Here is a 22,017-nt window from a genome sequence, read left to right on the forward strand (position 1 = left end):
TGTCCACTATTTCTGTGAATCCAGATTTCTCAAGTAACTAAGCGTGACATGGTTTTCTCCGCTGGGGAGACCACCTTATCAGTCCGACTGCACCTCTCCTATTTTAGTCTTGCCCATGCATTGCTGTACCATGCTTGTTTCATATTCGCTTGTGTTGGTAATTTGGGGACCGCTTGCTTTCTATACATCCCACCCACTTGCAGGGGTTTCATTAACCTACATTTCCTTTGCTTAGCTTTACTTTAGCACGTTTGTGGGTATTGCTAATTCATGTACCGCTCCCCTAGCACATCAAAGAAGAGCTTTGCTTCCAAATAAAGCAAAAGTACCTTCTTCGGGGTTGTTGCGCCCACCCCGCCCCCCACTTATTCAGCCCATTTGACAGTGAATGTCTTCTTTCTGAGCCTAAATGTTCCCTTACTGAGGATTGTGCAAAATGAGGATGTGTTAGGATTGTGGAACGATGTCCATATCTGGGAATGCTCTGATACTAGGAACAGTTTAATAGCCTCTGGAAATGTGAAGTTTGTGCTGCATACCCCTCACTTCCCTCCCCCACGCTGCTGGGTGCCTTTTGAAATGCTTCTTTCTCTCTTTTCAGACGAACGATGGGATCAAGCAGAATCTGATGAAGGAGATTGTGGCGTATACATTCACCAGCTCTTTCTTTGATATATTTGTAAGTAGTCAGTTTGTTTATTCATGATTTTTGGTGGTTGATGTGAACACAAAATCTACTTTGCGAAGCTCAGTTGGCCCCTTCTATGCAAAGCCCCATTTAGTGTATCAAAGGTTTAGCCGCTCAAGCCAACTAACTTGGAATGCTAATGATCCCTGTGCATGTAACGCTCAGGTGTGTCCAAAACACCCATAGAGGAAAACCTTCCACAAACCTCTTGGGGGTCATGATGCAGCTGCCCTAACATGTACAGGAATACACACTGTCTGCAATCCTTCAGCTACCCGCACCAAGACGTCCCTGGGCATAGGACTCAGCTGAAGATGTAATCTCACAATGCTCTTGTTTCTCACCGAATAGTTCAGGCCTTTACATTGAGATAATGTGGTATGTCAGCGGAAGCACGCGGACCTGAGGACATGTTTCACCTCCTCTGAGTTTTAGTGAAGTAAAATAAAAACCTTCACCTAGTACTATTGCTACTGTGGAGATTCCCTATTTTAAACAAATAACAAAATATGCTTTCAGATGTCATATATGAAGTAAGGGGTGCGACCCTAATCTATACTTCGAATGGATTGTGTCCTCCAATGTATTCCTTATCTTTTGATATTTCCAAAATCCATCTTTGCTGTTTTCAGCAGGGGTGCTTTGCGTAGATGCCCGTCGACTCGATGTCCCTGGGAGGCCTCAGTATCGATGGCGACCTCACCAAAGGTATATGTAGCACACGCAGCGTCCTTTGGCTTCAGTTCCGTTTTTCTGCACCTACGCATCGGATACGGTACGCTTCATTCCTTGGTAGAAAATCTTCGAGTAAAGCCTTTGAGCCTTCGAGTATTCAAGAGAATGGCTTTGTCATCTGCATCTTCCACTCCCAAGTCGGGTTTCGAGAAATGCTGTGACTGCGCCTCAGATGTCCGCGTACGGAGCCCCATAGAATGTCTATGGTGTCTGGGATGCGCTCATCCGTCATCGGAGTGCAAGGACTGCATGTCCATGACGTCGAAAGCCCTGAGCGAGCGCAGAGGTAAGCTTGCAGCAGGTAGGATCCATAAATCCCCTTCGACTCCGTCAGAAAAAAACAAACTTCGGACGAGTTGAGAGTTGTTTCTCCTCGCCCTAAGAAGAATAAGCGATCGCATAGTGGTTCCCACCACTCATCTAGACCTGGAAAGAAATGGCGTCCTAGATCGCCATCTTCCTCGTCTTCCAGTTCCTCTCTGGAACAGGTTGTGTGCCCCACTAAATCTGCATCACCAGCCCAGTGGGAAAAGTTTAGAATAAAGATGTTAAAGGTATTGTCGAACGCGTCCTTGTCCCCCTCGACTATACCCAAAAGCCATGCTCCGGTCGAAAGACCTCATAAGCAGAAAAGCTGTGCGTCCTCGGACCCTGGGGGCAAAACTCCTCGAGAGTGATCGAAGGATCCCTTGAGCCAAGGAAAAGTACCTTCGAGGACTGAGTCGTCAACATCGACGCCACAAGGGTCGAAAGGTGTCATCGACACCATCGGAACCAGAAGTTTATGAAAAACCATCTAGGCTTTGAGGGGCGAGTTCCTCTACGCCATAGGTGACGAAGCTGTCTACTCAACCATCGAAGACGTCGACAATCTGAACGATTTTGGCTCCTTTGACCATAAAAATCATGACTACATCCACTACAATGGAAAAAGCATACCTTTGCCAAGGGCTGAATATTTCAAGTCTCTCCCCTCTATTTACGAGGATGCAGAGGAATCTTCAGATGAATCTAGGCCTTTTGTTCTTCAACATGGTATGCCATCAGGTCCTGAAGAATTAATTTCAGATTATTCCGGAACAAAGAATTTACAGGAATGCCTGCATGATGCCAGTGGTTTAGAGACCTCACCTGAAGTAGGATTCGTCAGGGCAGATACCGGTGACCACGCAGAGGTTAATATTGCCAAACTCCGATTTCTACAAAACAAAGCCCTAAGGGCAGTACAAGAAATAAAAGAATTCGGATCACATAACCAAGACCAGAAGGAAAGCCCATTGGCTACCTGTGAAAGTGAGAATCATCTTTAAAACCCTGTGTATTACACACAAATGCCTTTCCAAGACAGCACCTGTTTATCTGAATAATGCCATCACCGTCAATATTGCCACCAGATCTCTCAGATCCAATAACTGCACCCGGCTGTTTGTCCCTTGTTCCAAACGCTCAAAAGCAGGAGGCAGCAGCTTCCCAGTACTGGTACCCAACCTTTGGAAGTCCCTCCCTATGCCCTCCAGAAATTCAAAAAGCTCCTAAAAACCTGGCTGTTAAATACTAAATTGAAGTATCCGTCACCAGGTGGTAAGTCCCGTAGTCCTACCCAACCATGCCTCCTCATACTCCCATGTAATGTTTGAACTTCTATGTATGTATATATGCATTGTATTGAATTTCCTATGTATGTATGCATATTTTCATTTTCTTCCCACTGTAACCAGAATATTAAGCTCTCTGTAACCTACGCCGTGATACCTCAGGGTTTGGGCATATAACAAATGAAATAAATAAATACATCTTGACAATTCATGTCAAGAGTAATGGAATATATGGGTGGTCTAGACCAACTCCAGTCTTTGAACAGGACGACTTAACCGACATTTTGAACAGAGGACACCAAGAGAACCCAATTGTGCTCGGCGTGTGGCTACAAACTGGAAAGCACCTGAAGTTTTTCCGGCTGTCAACAAAAAGTTGACCTCGAAATACAGGGTTTCAAGTTTGCCCCATTTTAATTGCCAAAACACCCAAAACCAGAGAGCCCAGTGGATCAAGCTGCCACCTCAACCAGTAGACAAAATGCCTACCCTACAAGCCCTCTGGATATGGATAAGCATTACGACGCCCTAGCCCAAAGTTTTTTCAGCTAGAAGTATGGCCCTGAAATCGGCTAATGCCACGTTCACGTTGGCAAGGTTTACTCTCACCCTTTGGGAGGGCATATCCGTGGCGGCTGACCATATCCCTGAAGGGGAAGAACGAGACAGGTTTTTAAACATAGTCAAGGATGGGAAAGATTCGATGTGCGAATACCTCCAGACTGGTCTTGACTCTGACAGTATTAGCCGAGCTATGGCGGCGAGTACAGTTATGCGCAGGTTTGCCTAGTTGAGAAAGTCTGGATATGTGGCAGACATACAATCTAGCCTTCTAAACATGTCCTTTGACGATACTCATTTATTCGGAAGCACGGCTGATAAGTTTGAAGAAACTGCAAACTTATAAGGCGGCAGCCAAATCACTCAGTGCTGCAATCAGACATCCCCAAAACACTGCACGGGTACACCCTGGGGGGAGGTGGGGTAGGTCCTTTTGTCACTACTCTACGTTTGGAAGGGGCAGAGGACAGCCAGCTCAAAGAGGCCAGAGAAGATTCCCCCTGTGGTGGACGGGGAAGACGTACTAAGACTGCAGCGGCTACCTTACCATCAGCCACTGCGTCAGCCGCCCCAAAACCTCTCTGAGGACTTTGTTCACAAGACTGCGGTGGGAGGCAGACTGTCACAGCATCTGGCAGAATGGCAGGCGATTACTTCAGATGCATGGGCATTGGAAACAGTTGCCCAAGGTAACTGCCTTCCCTTTCTAAAAAAAAAAAGCCTCTGTCGTCCACTGGGGAGCAAAGTTCCAGATCTGCTCCTTATGCATGAGATACTAACCCTGCTAGAGAAAGGGGCTATAGAACCAGTTCCTGTGGCGGAGAGGAACAAGGGTTGGTACTCCCCTTACTTTCTAATCCCCATGAAGGACGGAGGATTGAGACCCATCTTGGACTTGGAGGCATGGTCTAGTAAAAAATGTTATTGTCCCTACGGGTCGGCCATGTTTTTTTAAGCCTAAGTGGCTCGATTTTAGAAAACTTTCCTATGGACCTTACCCGAGTTTTCGTCCATTAAACGCACGCGAAAACAAGCACCAGGGAGCCGCCATTTTCTGATAATCCTATAATTTCCCCCATCGCCCTGGCTGACCTGCTGTTGCGGCACTAAAACAATTCCCCCGCCCCTGAGCCTGACATTATCCAAACATTCATATTCCCCGCCTCTCTCCGTGACGTTACTGTGCTGCGTAGGCAAACGCGCCCAGTCGTCTTCTACGCGACTCCACACAGAACCCAGAAACCAACACAGACCATCTCACAACACAGCGCGCCACAATTCGGAATATGAAACTGTACTTTAAAATCAAACAGCAACACGGTACATTTGGTAAAGTACATTTATTTTACATTAAATGTTTAGAGAATATTCAGCAGTTGCCATATGAACTCCGAAAGCCATTTATTTTCTTTTATCTGTATCTGCCATGGTACACAGGGTGTTGCTTTTCATTAAAAGAAGCACTTTGGAAGCACGGTGAACCGCAAGGCTGTTCCATCAACTAGGCACTAGTCCATCGTAAAGGTTGATATGTTGCTTCTAGCCACTAGTACAGCGTAAGGGCATGTGAGCCCTTGGCGATCGTCCCATAAAATTGTCAGTGTGCTCCAGTTGTTCACACGAAGCTGCAGGTGTCTACTGTAAAAGCCATCTGCTGGTGTCTCAAACCGATGGCAGTAGCAGAAGGGGAGCAAATGCCTGTTATGAAAACAAAAAAATTATAATTAGTCTCGCCAGCCGATCTTCATTAATATTACTTATTTTATTTATTACAGCCGATCAGAAACTATTTGCTTGCAAGGATAGTTCAATGGAGTATGTTCGGCTCTAAAATCAATGCGAAAAGTAACAAAATAAATCGAGGCCAACACACAATGATAAACGACAGTTAGTCTACATGCGTGAGGAATGATATGATATGATATGGCATTTGTAACGCGCCTATACTCAAGTGTTTCTAGGCGCGACGAGGCAGGTGGGGAACAAGGGCAGACGGACAACGATCCTACTAGGCCAGGTGTCTTTCTGATCGCGCATGGGGAAGGGGGGAGGGGGAGAAAAGTGCTGTACATCGTTAGTTGAATACAAATTAAATAGGGCCAGCTGGTGGCAAGTGCAAGGTAAATGCCGGGAGAAGGGGCTGAAGGATAGAGACAGTCCCGTAGTGCAGGTAGGCAGTGCAGGGAAAAGTGGCTGGGCGAAGGACCGAGATCGGTGAGACCAGTGGACCTGCATGCCCATGTGCCCACTACGAACACGTTTTCCTTGCTTTTCCTAGTTCTTCATACATTCATTTATTCATGCATCCATTCATTAAATCTTCATTCCGGTATAAAAGCGTGTAAACATTTACTTACATTATATTTGAAATTTCCATTGTGTCTCTTCGCAATGCAGTCTGTAAAACGGACCGTGCTCTTGACAACGATTTTTCCTATAATGAACTAAAACTGAAACTCGGTCTAGTTTCTGAATTTTCTGCCTTATCGTCTCTTACGTTATTGCGCACTCCCTTCAAATGTAGTTCTTTCTGCATGGTCCCTGTCTCAAGGTCAAAAAACAATAGACCCTTATACTTCCAGTGCGACTTGTGGGCCTCATCTGGGCGCGAGCTGAAAATCAAAGCCGCTGTCCTTCGCATTCTTTATTTGCAACATCACGTAGTATAGGCATCTGTAAGAGCTTGAAGTTTAGAATCCGTCTATGTAGTGCGCCTCAATGTGCAAATGCGAACTGGCTTCTCTCCCAAATGCCACGGCCCGCTTGGCTGACGCGTTCTAAGTGCCCCAATTTTGTCCCCGTTGTCTGCGAGCTTTGCAGCCCAAATTGAGACATTTAATTTTTGGCGGAAGGTCAGGGAAAGTATAAAGTACCACAGGAGTTGAGTTAAAAGTGAGATTTATTGTTTGTTTTATTATTTGCAATACGCAAGCCTCCCCTCCGTTAACAGTGCGCAGCAGTTGCATTTACATGAGATGAGACATGAGAAAAATATATACATACACATATATGAGGTGAATAGAGAGAATTCAAAGATGACACCCAGCTTGTTCGCCACCCATGATGGTGAAGGTAGGGGTTAGGGTTACAGGTACACTGTACAATAACATTTATTTACAAAAAGACAATCGTATTGCAATTATTTAAACCGGGATTTGTACTTCACAATCAGCTGTGCTTCGGGTGGGCATGGCACAGTCGCATTGTTCGGTGGCAATGGATCACTGCTCTGCACAGAAACGTCCAAAATTCCATATCTGTGCTTCTCTAACACAGCAACAATAAGGCCTTTCACAAAGTCGAACTGCATTTCATCATAGACTGGTTTGATCACCCATTGCTTACTTCGTTTTGAAAACACCTTAGTGTAGCGAGGCATCCTTACTTTACCCCTAGTCCTAGATTGTTCACGTCCGACATTGCTGTTATGGGCCAAGACCACTAGTAGAGTGCGATGTTTCATGCCCCGAAAGCTAAAATGCAAGCGCTTTGGCCTGTACTTTAGGCACATATTGTGGAACACCTCCAAATCTCCTGTGTGACAGAATTCTGTCAGTCCTCTCAAATCTCTTGATAGCGTTTTGTCGAAAACAATCTTCTCAATGGCTTTGTGTGTCGGTGAAGATGGAATCAGCCACTTCTTCTTCCGTGCCTCCTCTGGGGACAAAGGGCCATGTTCACATTGGTGGAAATGTTGATTTGCTGTCCAGCGGTGAACGTTGGTACAGTGGTGCATCAGTGACCGCCATTTTTCAAGTAGTATTTCCACTGACCCTTCACAAGTTTTTGAGCTCCACCAAAGATGGTTGGTGATAGAATGGGACCACTGCAAAATACTTTCAAAACCTTCCTGCAGCCGAGATTTTGTTATTGATTGATTTAGCAAGATGCCATACGTCAAATTGATGTTTAATATGTGGGAACTGATCTCTCATTGTCTTGGCAATTGAAACGTGTCTATCCGTGGCTATGAGGTCGATGTGCATTACCTCCACGTCCACTCTTCCTCGTCCCAGTACTTACCTCATGAGGCACCCGCCTCCGACACAGGACCTTCTTCTATTTCTTCTTATTTCTATAACTCCTCCCCCACACCCACGTCACTTAGTTTAATTTTTCCTGCCTCCGGCAGGTTGGGCTTGTTTTTTTCTTCCCGGCGCGGGGCGCTGGGGAGCTCCGAATGCTGGCCCCCTGGTGGGGCTGTGTGGCGGGGCCTTCGGCTCCTTCAGGTGTGGCAAGACTCCTGGGTTCCCTGCGGGGCTTGGGACCCGGTTGAGTCAGGCTGCCTTGCCTGGTTTCTGCTGGGCTTTGGCCAGCGCAGGGCATCGTGGCCCGGGTTCTGGGAGAACGGACCCGGGTTAAGGTAAGGAGAAGGGGGGGCATGTTTTTCCTGTTACATGGCCATGCTGCATGGGCGGCTGTGCACGGATTGGCGGCTCCTTTTTCTTGTTTGAGCCACGTGCTCCGGAGGAGGGTGGGCTCCTCCTCTGATGCTGCAGGCATGTTGCCATAGGAATTAATTGATGTTGTTCCTATTGGTGGTGGTTCTTTCTGGCCTCTATTTGAATGTGGAAGAGGCTCGTTAGCAATTGTTTGTATGTGGAGCCTTGGTTCAGTGTGCAGGGGTCTTTGGTGAAGCAGGCTTCCTTGGTCACTGTTTTTGGGCTTACTCAACATGGGAAAACATTCTGCAAAGAGCAGGCATCTGGTCCTGTCTTCTTTTTCTTCGTCTTCCTCTTCTCCTGATTTACACAGAAAGAGAAAGAAGAAGGCTAAGCGTTTTTCCCTGACCAGAAAGGATTTGAAGAAGCTGCTTAAGCATCGTAGAGGGAGTCGCACACATGCTCATGGACACAAGCGCAGGCGTCTGTCTTACTCATCCTCCTTCTGGCGCTGAGTCATCGGCCTCTTCTTGTTCCTCTTTGGCTGATGCTGAAGGGAAGTATCTGGACAGAGAGGGAGTGGAGGAGGTGCTGGCTCAAGTTGGAGATTGCATGGGATTTTCAGAGCCTCTGGTGCCGGTGGAGGGGGCCGACCCTTCTATTCGCCAGTATAGGCATACACCTAGGAAGGGGTTGCCATTGGTTTCCGATATCCGGGAAAAAATCCTCCGGGAATGGCATGACCCGGAGAAGATTGCAATGCCCCGCTTCATGTCCAAACTTTACCCTTTGAAGGGCGAGACTTTGCTGTCTGATCCAGTTGAGGTCGACGTTATCCTCGCCAGCCTGGTGGGTCGCTCCTCTGTCGGCCGAGGAGGCGGCCGTCCGGGATCCAGTGGACCGCCGAGTTAATTCCGGCCTTAAGAAGGTTCATGCAGGGGCGCATCTGGCCCTTCGAGCAAATATCTATGGTTCCTACACAGCTGAAACAGTGTTGAATGGTTTCAGGGAGTTCAAAAAGGCTGTCAATGAAGGCTCTGATTGTGCCCCTTTGCTTACAGACATGCAGAGACAGGTTGAGTTTTTGGCCGATCTGGCTTTTGATGGGGTGCGTGGTTCAGCCATGGCCATGGGGGCTGGTATATCTGCCCGGAGGCATTTGCACCTAAGGGACTGGAAGACTGATGGGTCTCAGAAGGCGGCTGCCCTGAAACTTCCTTTCACTGGGTCCAGGCTTTTTGGTGATTGCCTTGAGGATAAGGTGCACAAAGTTTTTAGGGCGGACAAACATGCTGACAAACTTCGACGCAAGCCTCCTTCAACGGCCAAGAAATCTTCCTCTGGGGCTGGTCCAGTGACCAGCAGGTCTTTTCCTGGCTCCTCATCACATTCTTTTCGGAGGGCTAGGGGGGGGTCGGGGTCCTCCACGCTCTTCACGTCCTGGCCCGGCACCTAAGTCCTGACGGTTTGGAATTGCCGGTGGGCGGGCGGCTCCGGCAGTTTTTTCCAGTATGGGAAAGGTGGTGTTCCGACTCATGGGTTCTGGACACAGTACAATGGGGGTATCGAGTGCATTTCCTGTCTCCTCCTATCCAGCATTGCATGGTTCGGACTGTGGTTCCCAGGTCTCGGCTCAAGAGGTTGGCCATGGACGCCGCGCTCTCCGAATTAGTGTTGAAGGCGGCCATCATGCCCGTTCCTCTCCCTGTGCAGGGTCAGGGGTTCTACTCACGGGTGTTCCTGGTCCCCAAACCTTCGGGGAAGTACCGTCTAATTCTGGACCTCAAAGCCCTGAACTGCTTCGTCCAAAAGGAACACTTCAAGATGGAGACTTTACAGAACATTCTTCCGATGTTAATAAAGGGGGATTGGATGACATCTCTGGATCTCCAGGACGCTTATTACCATGTGGCTCTCCGTCCCTGGCACATGCAGTTCTTCCGCTTTGCAGTGGGATCCCGACATTTTCAGTTCAGGGTGCTCCTGTTCGGACTGCGATCTGCCCCCAGAGTTTTCACCAAGCTGGTGGCTCCCCTGGTGGCGCACTTACATCTGCGGGGCATTCAGATATTTCCCTACCTGGACGATTGGTTGGTCAAAGCGTCCTGCCGGCAGACTGTCATTTCTCATCTCCGATTGGTCTGCCAGGCATTACAGGACTGGGGTTTCCTGGTGAACTGGCAGAAGTCCCAACTGGAGGCTTCTCAGGATCTAGTTTTCATTGGTGCACAGGTTTGCACCAGGATGGGGAAGGTGTTCCTGTCCCTGGAGAGGGTCCGTCGCTTGCTGACTGTTCTGGGCAGGGTTCTCGGGAGGCAGTATGTCCCGGCCCGCCTATTGCTGAAATTGCAGGGGCACATGGCTTCTTGCGTGTTTCTAGTTCCCTGGGCCCGTCTTCATCTACGCCCCCTGGTGTCCTACCTTCTCTCCCACTGGCTCCCTTCATCTCAAGCTTTCGAGGCTTTGATTCCGGTGTCTCTGGCGCTGCGGGTCTCCCTGCAGTGGTGGTTGAGGGTTCCGAAACTACGGGCTGGGGTGTCCCTGATCATTCCTCCTGTGACCACACTTACTACCGACGCCAGTGGAAGGGGCTGGGGAGCTACGTTGGGAGTCCTCTCTGCTCAGGGGTTGTGGGATCCGGAAGAGAGCCATCGGACATCCAATTGGCGAGAGTTGTGTGCCATTCTCCGGGCTCTGGTGTACTTCAGGAGGTTGCTGATGGGCCGGGCAGTTTTGGTCCGGACGGACAATACGACAGCTTTGGCTTACGTCAACCGCCAAGGGGGTTCCGGCCGCTCCTTGAATGCCCTGGCAGCTCAGATAGGTGCTTGGGGGGGAAATCACATCTGGTGTCCCTGGTGGCTTCACATATCGGGGGTGGACAATGTTCGGGCGGATCTACTCAGCCGCCGGTTTCTCTCCTCGGTGGAACTGGTCCTCTCGACCCAGGTTTTTGCAGAGATCTGTGTCAGGTTCGGGACCCCTATTCTGGACCTGTTTGCGTCTCCAGCCTCAGCAAAAGTTCCCCTCTTCTGCTCTCGTTTTCAGACAGAGGGTGCGGGGGGGGTGGACGCCCTCTCTGTGCAGTGGCCTCAGGGTCTCCTTTATGCTTTTCCACCTATTCCTCTTCTGCCTCGGGTGGTTCAGTGCATCAGAATATCCAGGGTGACTGTATTGTTGTTCGCTCCGTACTGGCCCCGCCGGAGTTGGTTCCCCTCTCTGTTGGAGCTTCGGTGCCAGGAGCCTTGGCTGGTTCCGAAGTGGCCTTGTCCCCTTCTGGGGGAGCTACGGTTGGGGGTCCGCCAGATACAATGGGCAGTGTGGATATTGCACGGGCTAGGCTGATATCTCCGGGGTTTTCTGGTCCTGTGGTGGATTCCATAATGAATGCTCTTAGACCCTCCACTCTGAAGGCTTACGGCAGACATTGGAGCCATTTCCGGGACTGGTGTGGGCGGTCTGGGATTCCACCCCTGCGTTCTGGCCTCCCCGCTATCCTTCAATTCCTCCGGGATGGGTTTGACAAGGGCCTGGCGGTTTCCACGCTTCGCTCTCAGTGGGCCTCCATAAAATTCCTTTTGGGGGACTCTGATGGGCACTTGGATGGGGAGGTGTTGGTGGGGAAGTTGCTCAGGGGTTTTTCTTCTTCCCGTCCTTGTACTTATAAGGGGCTTCCTCCTTGGGATCTCCCTCTTGTCTTAAAGTTTCTTCAAGGGCCTCCTTTTGAGCCCATTTCCGAAATTGATATGAAACATCTGACGCTGAAGACTGCTTTTCTGATTGCCATAACTTCTGCCCGTAGGCTTGGGGAGATTGGGGCTCTGTTATGTCACCCCCCTTTCCTGAGGGTTCTGCCAGACTCTGTGGTGCTGAGGTGTGATCCGAAGTTTCTCCCTAAAGTTGTTTCTCGTTTTCACACCTCTCAGGATCTGGTTCTCCCTGCCTTTTTTCAAAATCCGCAAACGCCAGAGGAAGTGGCTTGGCATAGCATTGATGTGCGGCGGGCGGTGTTGGAGTACTTGGCTAGAACTGCCCCTTTCCGCCGCTCTGACAGTCTTCTGATTACTTTTGGCCCGGCTGGGGCTGGGCGTAAGGCATCTGTAGTGTCCATTAGCCGATGGATCCGTCTTGTGGTCTCCATGGCCTATGTGGCTTCGGGCCTGCCTGTGCCTGCGCACGTTCAGGGGCGGTCCACCAGAGGTTTGGCGGCCTCATGGGCCGATGCTAGGGGGGTTTCTCTACAGGAGATATGTAGAGCTGCCACTTGGGTTGATCAGAGCACCTTCATCAACCACTATAGGTTGAATGTCTCCCACTCGGGGGTTGGTTCCTTCGGGGTTGGAGTTTTGTCTGTGGGGATGTAATATTGGAGTTATTAAAGGTGTGTGTTTCTGCACTGTTTTGACTCTGTCTCATTGGGACCTTTTTCCCCGTTTGTTGCTTTGGTATACCTCATGAGGTAAGTACTGGGACGAGGAAGAGTGGACGTGGAGGTAATGTTCTGATTACTTACCGGTAATCTTCATTACTCCTAGTCCTACTCTTCCTCGTCACAGTACTGACGACCCTCCTCACCCTCCCTGCGGGGAAGGTCCCATGCTACGGCTTGGTAATATGAAACTAAGTGACGTTGGTGTGGGGGAGGAGTTATAGAAATAAGAAGAAATAGAAGAAGGTCCTGTGTCGGAGGCGGGTGCCTCATGAGGTAAGTACTGTGACGAGGAAGAGTTGGACTAGGAGTAATGAAGATTACCGGTAAGTAATCAGAACATTCCCCTTGATTGTAGATATTCCACTGATTTTATAAATCCTAGTTTCTCCATGGCCACTGACGATGTACATTGTGTTACCTGCACGACCACCGAACTCACAATTTTCTTACTATCCATGTCCTGAAAGTGGTAGGTGCAGTACTTGGCAGAAAATCCAGGGCTGTCGCACTGTCCATCGCCGGCTAGCCTGAATCGTTTGCCTTCGAATGTACTTGCTAGAGACAATTGTTCAATTTTCCAAGCATCACTAATGGCCGGAAACAGATAATCACGTTGGTATATGTAGTACAGCGCTTTAGATATTAAATGGAGTCACACAAACTGAAAGAAAGCCTCTAACTTTCTAAAACTGGAGCCACTAAAAAGTGATGCAGCTGCACACAGTAGATTGCCTGCTGGCAGTTTCCCCAGCATCGGTTGTGCAGACCATGAGAACCTATAATTTAATCTACAGGCGGCATTTATTTTGACGTTACTGCCTTTTATTTGACGAGTCACATTAATCAATGGCTTCCCACATACTTCCCCTCCTAATGGAATGCACACATTTCAGCATACTTATAATTTCCATCAAACAACTGTCGAATACAATGGATTTGCTCTCTTTCATTAAACTGTCATCCTGCGTCAACGTTGTTTCGGCCTGTGACGACGTGGAGATTTCAACACATTGGAAAGTAATATCGCTGATATCAAGTTCTGATCCGTCTATGGATGCTGCGGCTGGTTCATTCTCTGTCATTTCGACATCTATTACTTCAACATTGATGGGAGAACACAACAATGTCGACAGGTTTTTTGGCGGCAAATTTTTGGCGGGTGTAGATTGTGTGAATTGATCTGCAACTACTTCAGAGCCATCTTCAATACATTCAATAACATCTTCTTGTGGTGGTGCGGTCTCATTGTAGCTATGGTCCAATGCAACTTTGCTGTAGTCTCCAAACACAGTTAATTCATGTTCTGGCCATTGGACATGAGCATCTCGAGCCTGAACACGCCTCGCCTCAATTAATAGTTCCTCCATAGTGTACACGGTCTGGCAAGCCACATCTCTCATTCGCTTCACTGTCTGTGTATGTATACTTCTGACACCCACGGGTAACTGGAGGAGAGATTGGAAAAGGGATGTTCAGTTTAAACACAAGATAACGTGTAGTACAATTGACTGGAAAAAAACATAAAATAGTCCCCAGCACAAACATTTTTTTAAAGTTATAAACTGTTTGTAACTAACTTTTTTTGTTTTTTTTTCTTTGCGACTTTTTTGAATCGACCTTCAACATCTGCACGCTGTAGCTCCGATTCGTTTCCGCATGTCCTCCCTTCCTCTTGCGCTGCAACGACTATATTTTCTGTATCCGCATAGACAGCACGGAATGAGGCTCCATCGTCTCCCTGAAACATAGTACTTTCATTACTATGTATCAAAATATTGTTAGCATAAAATGCACGTGAGGATGAACACACGGGTACATCTCAATAGCCAAACACGATTTAAACATTGTGTGCAACAATCAAACGACAAGTATTCGACCAGTGATGATCTATTTCAATGGAGCTGTCAGTATCCATACCTCTGGCTCTGCATGTACTGCCATGAATGGTTGTATTGGAGAGGAGGCATCCGCATCTCCCTGAAACACAGTACTTGCATTAGTATGCTTTTCAATATTGGAAACACAACACACACTTGGGGTCGACGGCACAGGTACATATAAAGAGATGACCACAAATGATGCATTGTCCAAAAGAATCAAGGAAAATCTAAATATGATCACATTTCATCGACTTATTTCTCCGATTCCTTTACATCTGCATCATCTAAATGAGATGTTGATTGTGGTGGAAGCTCCGTCGTCTCCCTGAAACACAGTACTTGGATTAGAATGGTTTTCAATATTGGAAACATAACACACACTTGGGGTCGAATGCACAGGTACATATAAAGAGATAACCACAAATGATGCATTGTCCAAAAGAATCAAGGAAAATCTAAATATGATCACATTTCATCGACTTATTTCTCCGATTTATTTACATCTGCATCATCTAAATTGGATGTTGTGATTGTAGTGGAAGCTGCGTCGTCTCCCTGAAACACAGCACTTGCGTTAATAGGGAAGAAAGTATAGCAAATGGAATCACGTTATATGATCACGCATGATGGAGCAGTCATTATCCATACCTCGTGCTGCTGAAGAATATCTATGGATGTTGCAAATGTAGTGCGCACTTCCGAAAGCTGTTGCGCCGATTCGTATACGCATGGTCCCGCTTCCACTTCCCCTGGAATTACTTGAATATCAGGCTCTGCATCAAGTGCAGGGGTTGACGCTCCATCAACTGCCTGCCTGAAACATAGTACTTGCGTTAGTGAGGATTACAATAGTGAAAACATAACACACACCTGGGGTCGACAGCACAGGTACATATCAACGGCTAACCACGAATGAAACATTGTGTAGAACAATCGAACAACAAGAATTCCAGCTCTGATGATGACGCTCGATGGAGCCGTCAGTATCCATACCTCCTGCTGGTGAAGAACATCTAGAAATGTTGTAGATGTGGCGGACGCTTCAGCATCTCCCTGAAAGACAGTACTTGCATTAGTATGGATAACACTAATTATAACTGAAAACAAGATGATATCTAAGGTGTATATCAATTGGAAAGCACTAACCAAACATTCGGTAAAATAATTACACAATAAAATAAAACTATTACTTGACGTGCATAAAACAAGTCTGTAGCGGATTAGCCTAGTAAGATTACCTGATACGCGCTAGAAGTAGTTGATAACTGCGACCACGTCAAGGATGTAGAATGTTCTTGCTTCAGATTCAAGGGATAGTCAAGAAGTTGTAAAGGTAAATTAATGATTGATAATGAAATGCCAATATTAAAAATAGCCATGTAAGGCGATAGAATACTTGAAAAATGCTCAATACAGCACAGTTCCCTGTTCCCATATATACATTGCGTTTGTGGGTTATGAAATTGAAAAAGAATATATTGATAAATGTCATTATTCAAAAAACTATACACATCAATATCGAAATTATTACAAGGGATAGAACACCTACAATATCAATTAATCCGTTCGGATACCTACACACTACCGCAAGGCCTAAAGCTAAATCCGGACACTTGACTCACCGATGGCGGAATGTGGACGAATAGAGTGGGAATAGCGTTTTCAAGCAATTTCCGTGTCGTTCGCCGTTTATTCTTCTTTGTTACCCAAGATGTTGTGTACATGTCCAAGGAAAAGTGCCGGCAGCAGATGCGGTATCGATCACCCCTCTTGTCCTGTAAGACTTGTTGGACTCTACTTTCCAGCTCATCCAGTGGATATCCGCAATGTCTGACCCATTCTCTTATTCGATCAACAGTTTTCGGGAATACATGCATTTTAGTGCCTTGAGATTTCGCATGGGTCTTCGAAGGGCAACCGCTAATCTAACAGGCAGGCATTGTTGATAAATCTGAAAAGTAAATATCGACATTATTATACAATCTTCAAGAATAAAGATTTGATACAAAAGTAAATGAATCATGCAATGATCAATGCAAGGTTTGTTTTGGTCGCAGGAACTATACCAGTTCATTATGTGCGGCTTAGTATTTGCAGAAGGTGCAGAAATGTATAAATGATGTGACTAAAATCTGAACATGTCACTCATCCCTTGGATGTTCTGTATTGCACGAGAAGGAAACATGCTTACATTATAGACTGGACCCCCGAAGGATGCAATTCGATGACAATAAACACATATGAAAATAAATAGATCTATTGATAGCATAGCAATGGAAACTCAAGTCAATAGCAATGAGACCAATGAACATAGCACTATTGTGTACTCAACTCGCAAATAGATAGAAATTTAAAAATCTGTGAAATATGACTAGGATACATGGCCTTACCTTGACCAACAAACAGTTGGATTCAGCAAGCAGAGCAGTATGTTGCAGGAGAATAGGTGGGTGGCCACAGGTAGCACACTGATGGGTTTGCTCTAAGCGGTCACAGAAGTTCACGGATAGCACGATGACGAGCAGATTAGCGTAGATCTCGGTGGTTGCCAGGTAACACGTTCAGGAGTTGACTTGCAAAGCACAAAGATGTTCTCATGAGACATATAAAGTGGTTTATAAAGAATTAGAAACAGGGGTGTGTTTGTGAATGAATGAATGACGTATGTATGTCGTGGTTTTAGGGGGGCGGCCTGCTTCAAGGGGAGGCCTGGCTGGAGACACGGGGTCTGAGAAGGCCATGTGACCGATGGCCCCTTGGTGTGGGATACCTTTTGAAGTATACATGTAGTTTGGCACCTTGGCCTTTCGCGCCCCTGACAGCCCCCCATGCCAGCGCTCAGCCACTGGCGCGAACCGCCTTTATATCAATGATAGTATATCGTTGCTTATCAATAACAAATGCCACATACCGGAGATTCTTGTGAGCACAGACCCACACTTCAACCGGTGTATTATAGTGGTCAAGACCCTAAGGCCTGTATAATCCAATGGTAATTGTTAGTATAGATATGTGTGACTTTTATAGAGACATAACCTACTGAAAGACTTTGAACAAGTGTTATTTAGTGCATGCATTATCGAGAATATGTTATGTTAGCTTAGATAGATAGTGACCACCCTGCTTCACAGCGACCAGACCTTCACCCATTCGGAGCACAGATGTCTGACGTCCATCCTTAAATGGAGACGCACTTGATTCATTTAAAAAATCGAAACAACCGTTGTTAAAATATGTGGTGTTTTATTTTGTATCTTATTTTCATGACACAAAAATACAAGACTTTAAAGATTATACAGGTCAGGTTGCAGCACAGCGAGAGAAAATCCCCTGTACTGACCGTTGTCCCTCGGGAACGTTTCGCTAATGGCACGATCGGCACAGGCGGGTATCACACTTCGAACGCGGTGTCCAAGCCTCCCGTGGAGCCACCATGTAAAGGAACGATAGGCCACCAGCCTGTACCACCTGTGAAAAGGAATGAAACAAACTGTTTTTAAATGACCAAGATAAGTTTAATAAACGTTTGTCAATGACAATTCTTGTAACTAATGGCATTCTGCACGGACAAATGCTATCTAGACAATGCACACTATTGAACGACTTACATGCGTTACAATGATATGTAGATGTAATTTTGGATATAGCAGAAGAACATGAAATAGGAGTGGCATGACAAGCAGAGTATACTTACTCGTTACTCGGATTACGAGGACGAACAGTTGCGCGAAGTTCGTGCATAAGCACCATCATTATTCTCAACACGGCCCGTGTGAGGCAGGCTGCCCTGAAGTCTGGCAGCTCGGTGATGCATTGCGGTCGTGGCTCGCCTTCCGAAATGTAGGCCAGGCATCCCAAGTTTTCTCGGCAGCAGCAGATCTCCTCCTCGGTTGGCATTAGCTCGCACCGATTGCATGTGCACCAGGTGGGAGACGCCGTCCATGCGACTAGGCCCAGGCTCTTCATCTGTTGATTCGTCCTGCCAACTGCCGTCCGAATCCCCATCGTTTTCGTGTGCTTCCCTTTCCAGTAGTTCCTCCTCGGTATACTCTGGCTCGTACATGTAGGGCATTATTGTAGCCATTGTGTGTTAAACAAACTAAAATAATTTATAGCGGTGGTACTGGTATCTGTTCACACGGGCTACAAGCGGCGAAGGTAGCTGACCAGAGCACTGAAACGAGTCACAGAATACTCAAAGTAACACACAGAGAGGAATGGAATCGAAAATCTGCTGCTGTGTGTTGTGAAACGGTCTGTTTATACTTATTGAGGAAAGAGGCGTCCTGCCATTTCCATGGCGACACGTCATTAGCTGAAGCGCTGCGAATGTTGATACAAGACGTGCTTTGGCGTTGGGAAATGGGCGGTACGAGTCTGCTGATGACAGGCTCAGGGGCGGGGGATTTGATTTAGTGCCGCAAAAGCAGGTCAGCCAGGGCGATGCGGGGGAAATGATAGGATTATCAGAAAATGGCGGCTCCCTGGTGCTTGTTTTCGCGTGCGTTTAATGGACGAAAACTCGGGTAAGGTCCATAGGAAAGTTTTCTAAAATCGAGCCACTTAAGCTTAAAAAAACATGGCCGACCCGTAGGGACAATAAAAATGTTTACTAGACTATGCCTTTAAGAGACCTGAACAAGTTCCTCGGGAAAGACAAGTTCAAGATGGTAACTCTTTCTCAGATCCTTCAGGCCCTTCAGCTTCAGGATTGGATGGCATCATTGGACTTTCAGGATGCTTACTTTCATGTGCCGATCCATCACAAGCACAGACAGTACCTGAGGCTCGCCGTTGGTGAAACTCATGATCAGTTTCGGGTTCTGCCATTTGGGCTGACCTGCGCCCTGAGGGTTTTCACCAAACTAATGGCGGTTATGGTAGCAAGTCTCAGGCGATAAGGAATTCACGTTTATCCCTACCTAGACGTTTTCTAACAACCTTTTACTGGTTGTGAAGTTTGTGTATTTTTGTTGATTTATAGGCCCATTGGCCTTCTTTTGCTCTTTGCTTTCTCAGCCCTGTTGGAGCCCCGCAAAGCTCAACTGCTCTCCTCCCTCTCCTTGCTGTGTAGCTGCCTCTTCAGTGACCTTCTTTGGGGCCGTCACTCCTTCTGCGGTGGAACTAGGATATCTGGGTGGTCGGTTCCCTTGTATTTCCTCTGGGTGCTGTGGTTCGCGCACACTGGTCTTCCGTCTCAGTCATGGCTCAGCCTCGCTCCCCTCGAGTCATTGGTGTCCAGCACACCTGGACTCGGCAGCTTTTTGCAGGCTCTCCACAGCCCCCTGGTATGGGTCGTGATTTCCCCCCCCCCCCCCCCCACATAATGCATCAGCTCTATGCTGCAGCGGTGGCTTCCATTCTGTGCAGTTTCTATCCAGCTGCTCTGCTCCCAGCGGCCAACTCTTTCCAGATTAGCTCCTCCTCTCCAGGTAAGGATCTTGCTCCTTACATGCCTATCCCTGCAACGTGAGACACAATCCTTTTTTCTTGGGGGGGGGGGGGCTCAATTTCAAGGAGGGGTCCACAGCCTAACCAAGCATATTTAAAGGCCATTTTACGTTAACGTTGTGATCGGCCCCCATGTATCCAACAAACGCTGAGGTCACTGGTGTTAAGGGAAATGTTCTAAATTTGTTTATTGGGGCTTCCTTTCCCCCTATGTGGTGTGGGAGCCAGGGGGCCAGAGGAGGGATGGTGATACAGGGAGATTGATTGCCCTGTCCACAAGTTAGTGTTTTGCTTAGCAGACTCGCCTCCCTAGTCTCAAAAGGGGTCCCTTTCCCCTTAAGCAAAGGGGCGAATTCCCTAGCATTATCACTATTGGTGAACAGTAGATCACGCCATGGTATTCAACTCCTTGAGAGAGGATAAACCATTTGTAAATTAAATGGACAGCTTCTCTCCTTTATGATATTATGAATTGTAGGTCCTTTTTCTAGCCATTGCATCTAATTTCTTGAACTGTGTATTTGTTCAGTCGCCTTTCCAACAACAAGATGGCATGGATAATGGTTTCGTTTTGTAGCTAGAATTCTTGCACCTTTTTATATTATTGTTGGGGTAAGTGGTATTAGCCTGAAGGATGCTATCTTGAATGACGAGAACAAATAGTTACAAGCAGGTCCATCTTGGAAACTTTGGACGTTGGAGAATGCATGATGATACAAGTGGGTGTTTAGGGGCAAAGACGATTGTATGATTGGTTGAAGGGTTAATAAAAAGGACCTGCAATCGCTTGGCTAGTTTGCATCCAGGATGCCTGCCTACTTTTATTCTCTTCACACAAAGCAACAACTTTAGTAACTAAGCCGTAAACTTGACATTAAAGTGCGTGTCTACCTCCCTGCTTCTTGTCGACCAGTTGCAGAATGACCTTCCTGCTGCTAATGTCAATATCTTCCTTGTAGAGAATTTGGTAGCACAGGAGGAATGGGGTTTGTCTTGGTTACCTGGCTGTGAGATGTGGGAGGTGTAACGCAACCCAGCCAGAGCTCAAGGATGGTCGGGGGGGGGAGGGGGGGTGATGTCCCAGGCCTTGGGCACCCGTCACCCATGTGAGTCGACCCTCCCCAAGCCCAGCCTGGAGCACTGGCTGGGCTGCGTTACAGCTTCTCCCCCCAGGATAGATCTGGAACCCTGCCGGGGCTCCCTGGAACCAATGCTTGGCTTAGGTATGGTCAAACCACAATGGGAGACAGCCGCCCAAGGCCAGGGAAATCACCCCCCACCTTCCTGGAGCGCTGGGTCGGCTGCATTGCAAAATTTAACTCCAGGAAGGGAGGGGAACCCTACTGGGGCTCCTTGGGACCACTGGTGAACTTGGGGGCTGTCGACCAACAAGGGAGAGAGGCACCCAGGGCCAGGCACATCAACCCGACCATCTTTGACCTCTGGCTGGGCAGCGCTACAGCTTTCCCCTCCAGGAAGGAATGGGGACACTGCTGGGGCTCCCTGCGACCACTGCTGAACTTGAGCGACGAAAGACCCACATGGGAGACAGGTGGCCAGGGACATCGCCCCTCTGGGTGGCCTGTGTTACAGCTTCTCCCTCCGTGGAAGCATGGGGGACCCTGCTGGGCCTCCCTGGGACCGCCGCTGGACATGGGCGGGGAGGGATGGTCGACCAACATGGGAGACAGGCACCAAAGGCCGGGAACATCACCCCGACCGTCCTGTAATTCGGGCTAGCCTGCGCTGCACGTTTTCCCTCCAGGGAGGGATGGGCACCCTGGCCGGGGTTCCTGCGACCGCTGTTGCACTTGAGGACTGTCGTCCAACATGGGAAACAGGCGCCCAAGGGCAGGACCATAAAAAGCTCTGGCTAGGCTGCATTACAGCCCTGCACTCAGAGAAGGGATGGGGACCCTGCCGGGGATCCCTGAGACTGCCGCTGGACTTGGGGACGGTCAACCACAAGGGAGATGGGTGCCCAAGGCCAGGGGCATCACCCCTGACTATCCTGGACCTCTGGGTGGCCTGCATTACACCTTTGACCCCTGGGAAAGGATGGGGACCCTGCTGGACGCTCAGTGGGACTGCCGCTGAACATCAGGATTCGTCCTCCAACATGGGAACGAGGCACCAAAGGCCGGGGACATCAGCCCCCAACCACCCAGAGCCTCTGGCTACGCTGCGTTACAGCTCTTCACTTGGAGAAGGGATGGGGACCCTGCCAGGCTTCCCTAGGACCGCTGCTGAACTTTGAGGGGGAGTGGGGGCATTGACCAACAAGGGAGACAGG

The 22,017-nt window shown here is 48.0% G+C and overlaps 1 protein-coding gene across 3 annotated transcripts in view; it reads left to right on the top strand.

Annotated features, from left to right (window-relative positions):
* STARD3 (StAR related lipid transfer domain containing 3) overlaps positions 1 to 22,017 on the top strand; it is a 274,830-nt gene that overhangs the window by 85,610 nt on the left and 167,203 nt on the right. For all 3 annotated transcript variants that reach the window (XM_069634727.1, XM_069634728.1, XM_069634729.1), the window contains one exon: positions 602 to 679. In XM_069634727.1, coding sequence (XP_069490828.1) covers positions 602 to 679 — 78 coding nt within the window. The remainder of the gene's footprint in view (positions 1 to 601; positions 680 to 22,017) is intronic.

The sequence above is a fragment of the Ambystoma mexicanum genome, chromosome 13, assembly GCF_040938575.1.
Source record: "Ambystoma mexicanum isolate Mex_15411 chromosome 13, UKY_AmexF1_1, whole genome shotgun sequence".
Taxonomy (NCBI): Eukaryota; Metazoa; Chordata; class Amphibia; order Caudata; family Ambystomatidae; genus Ambystoma; species Ambystoma mexicanum.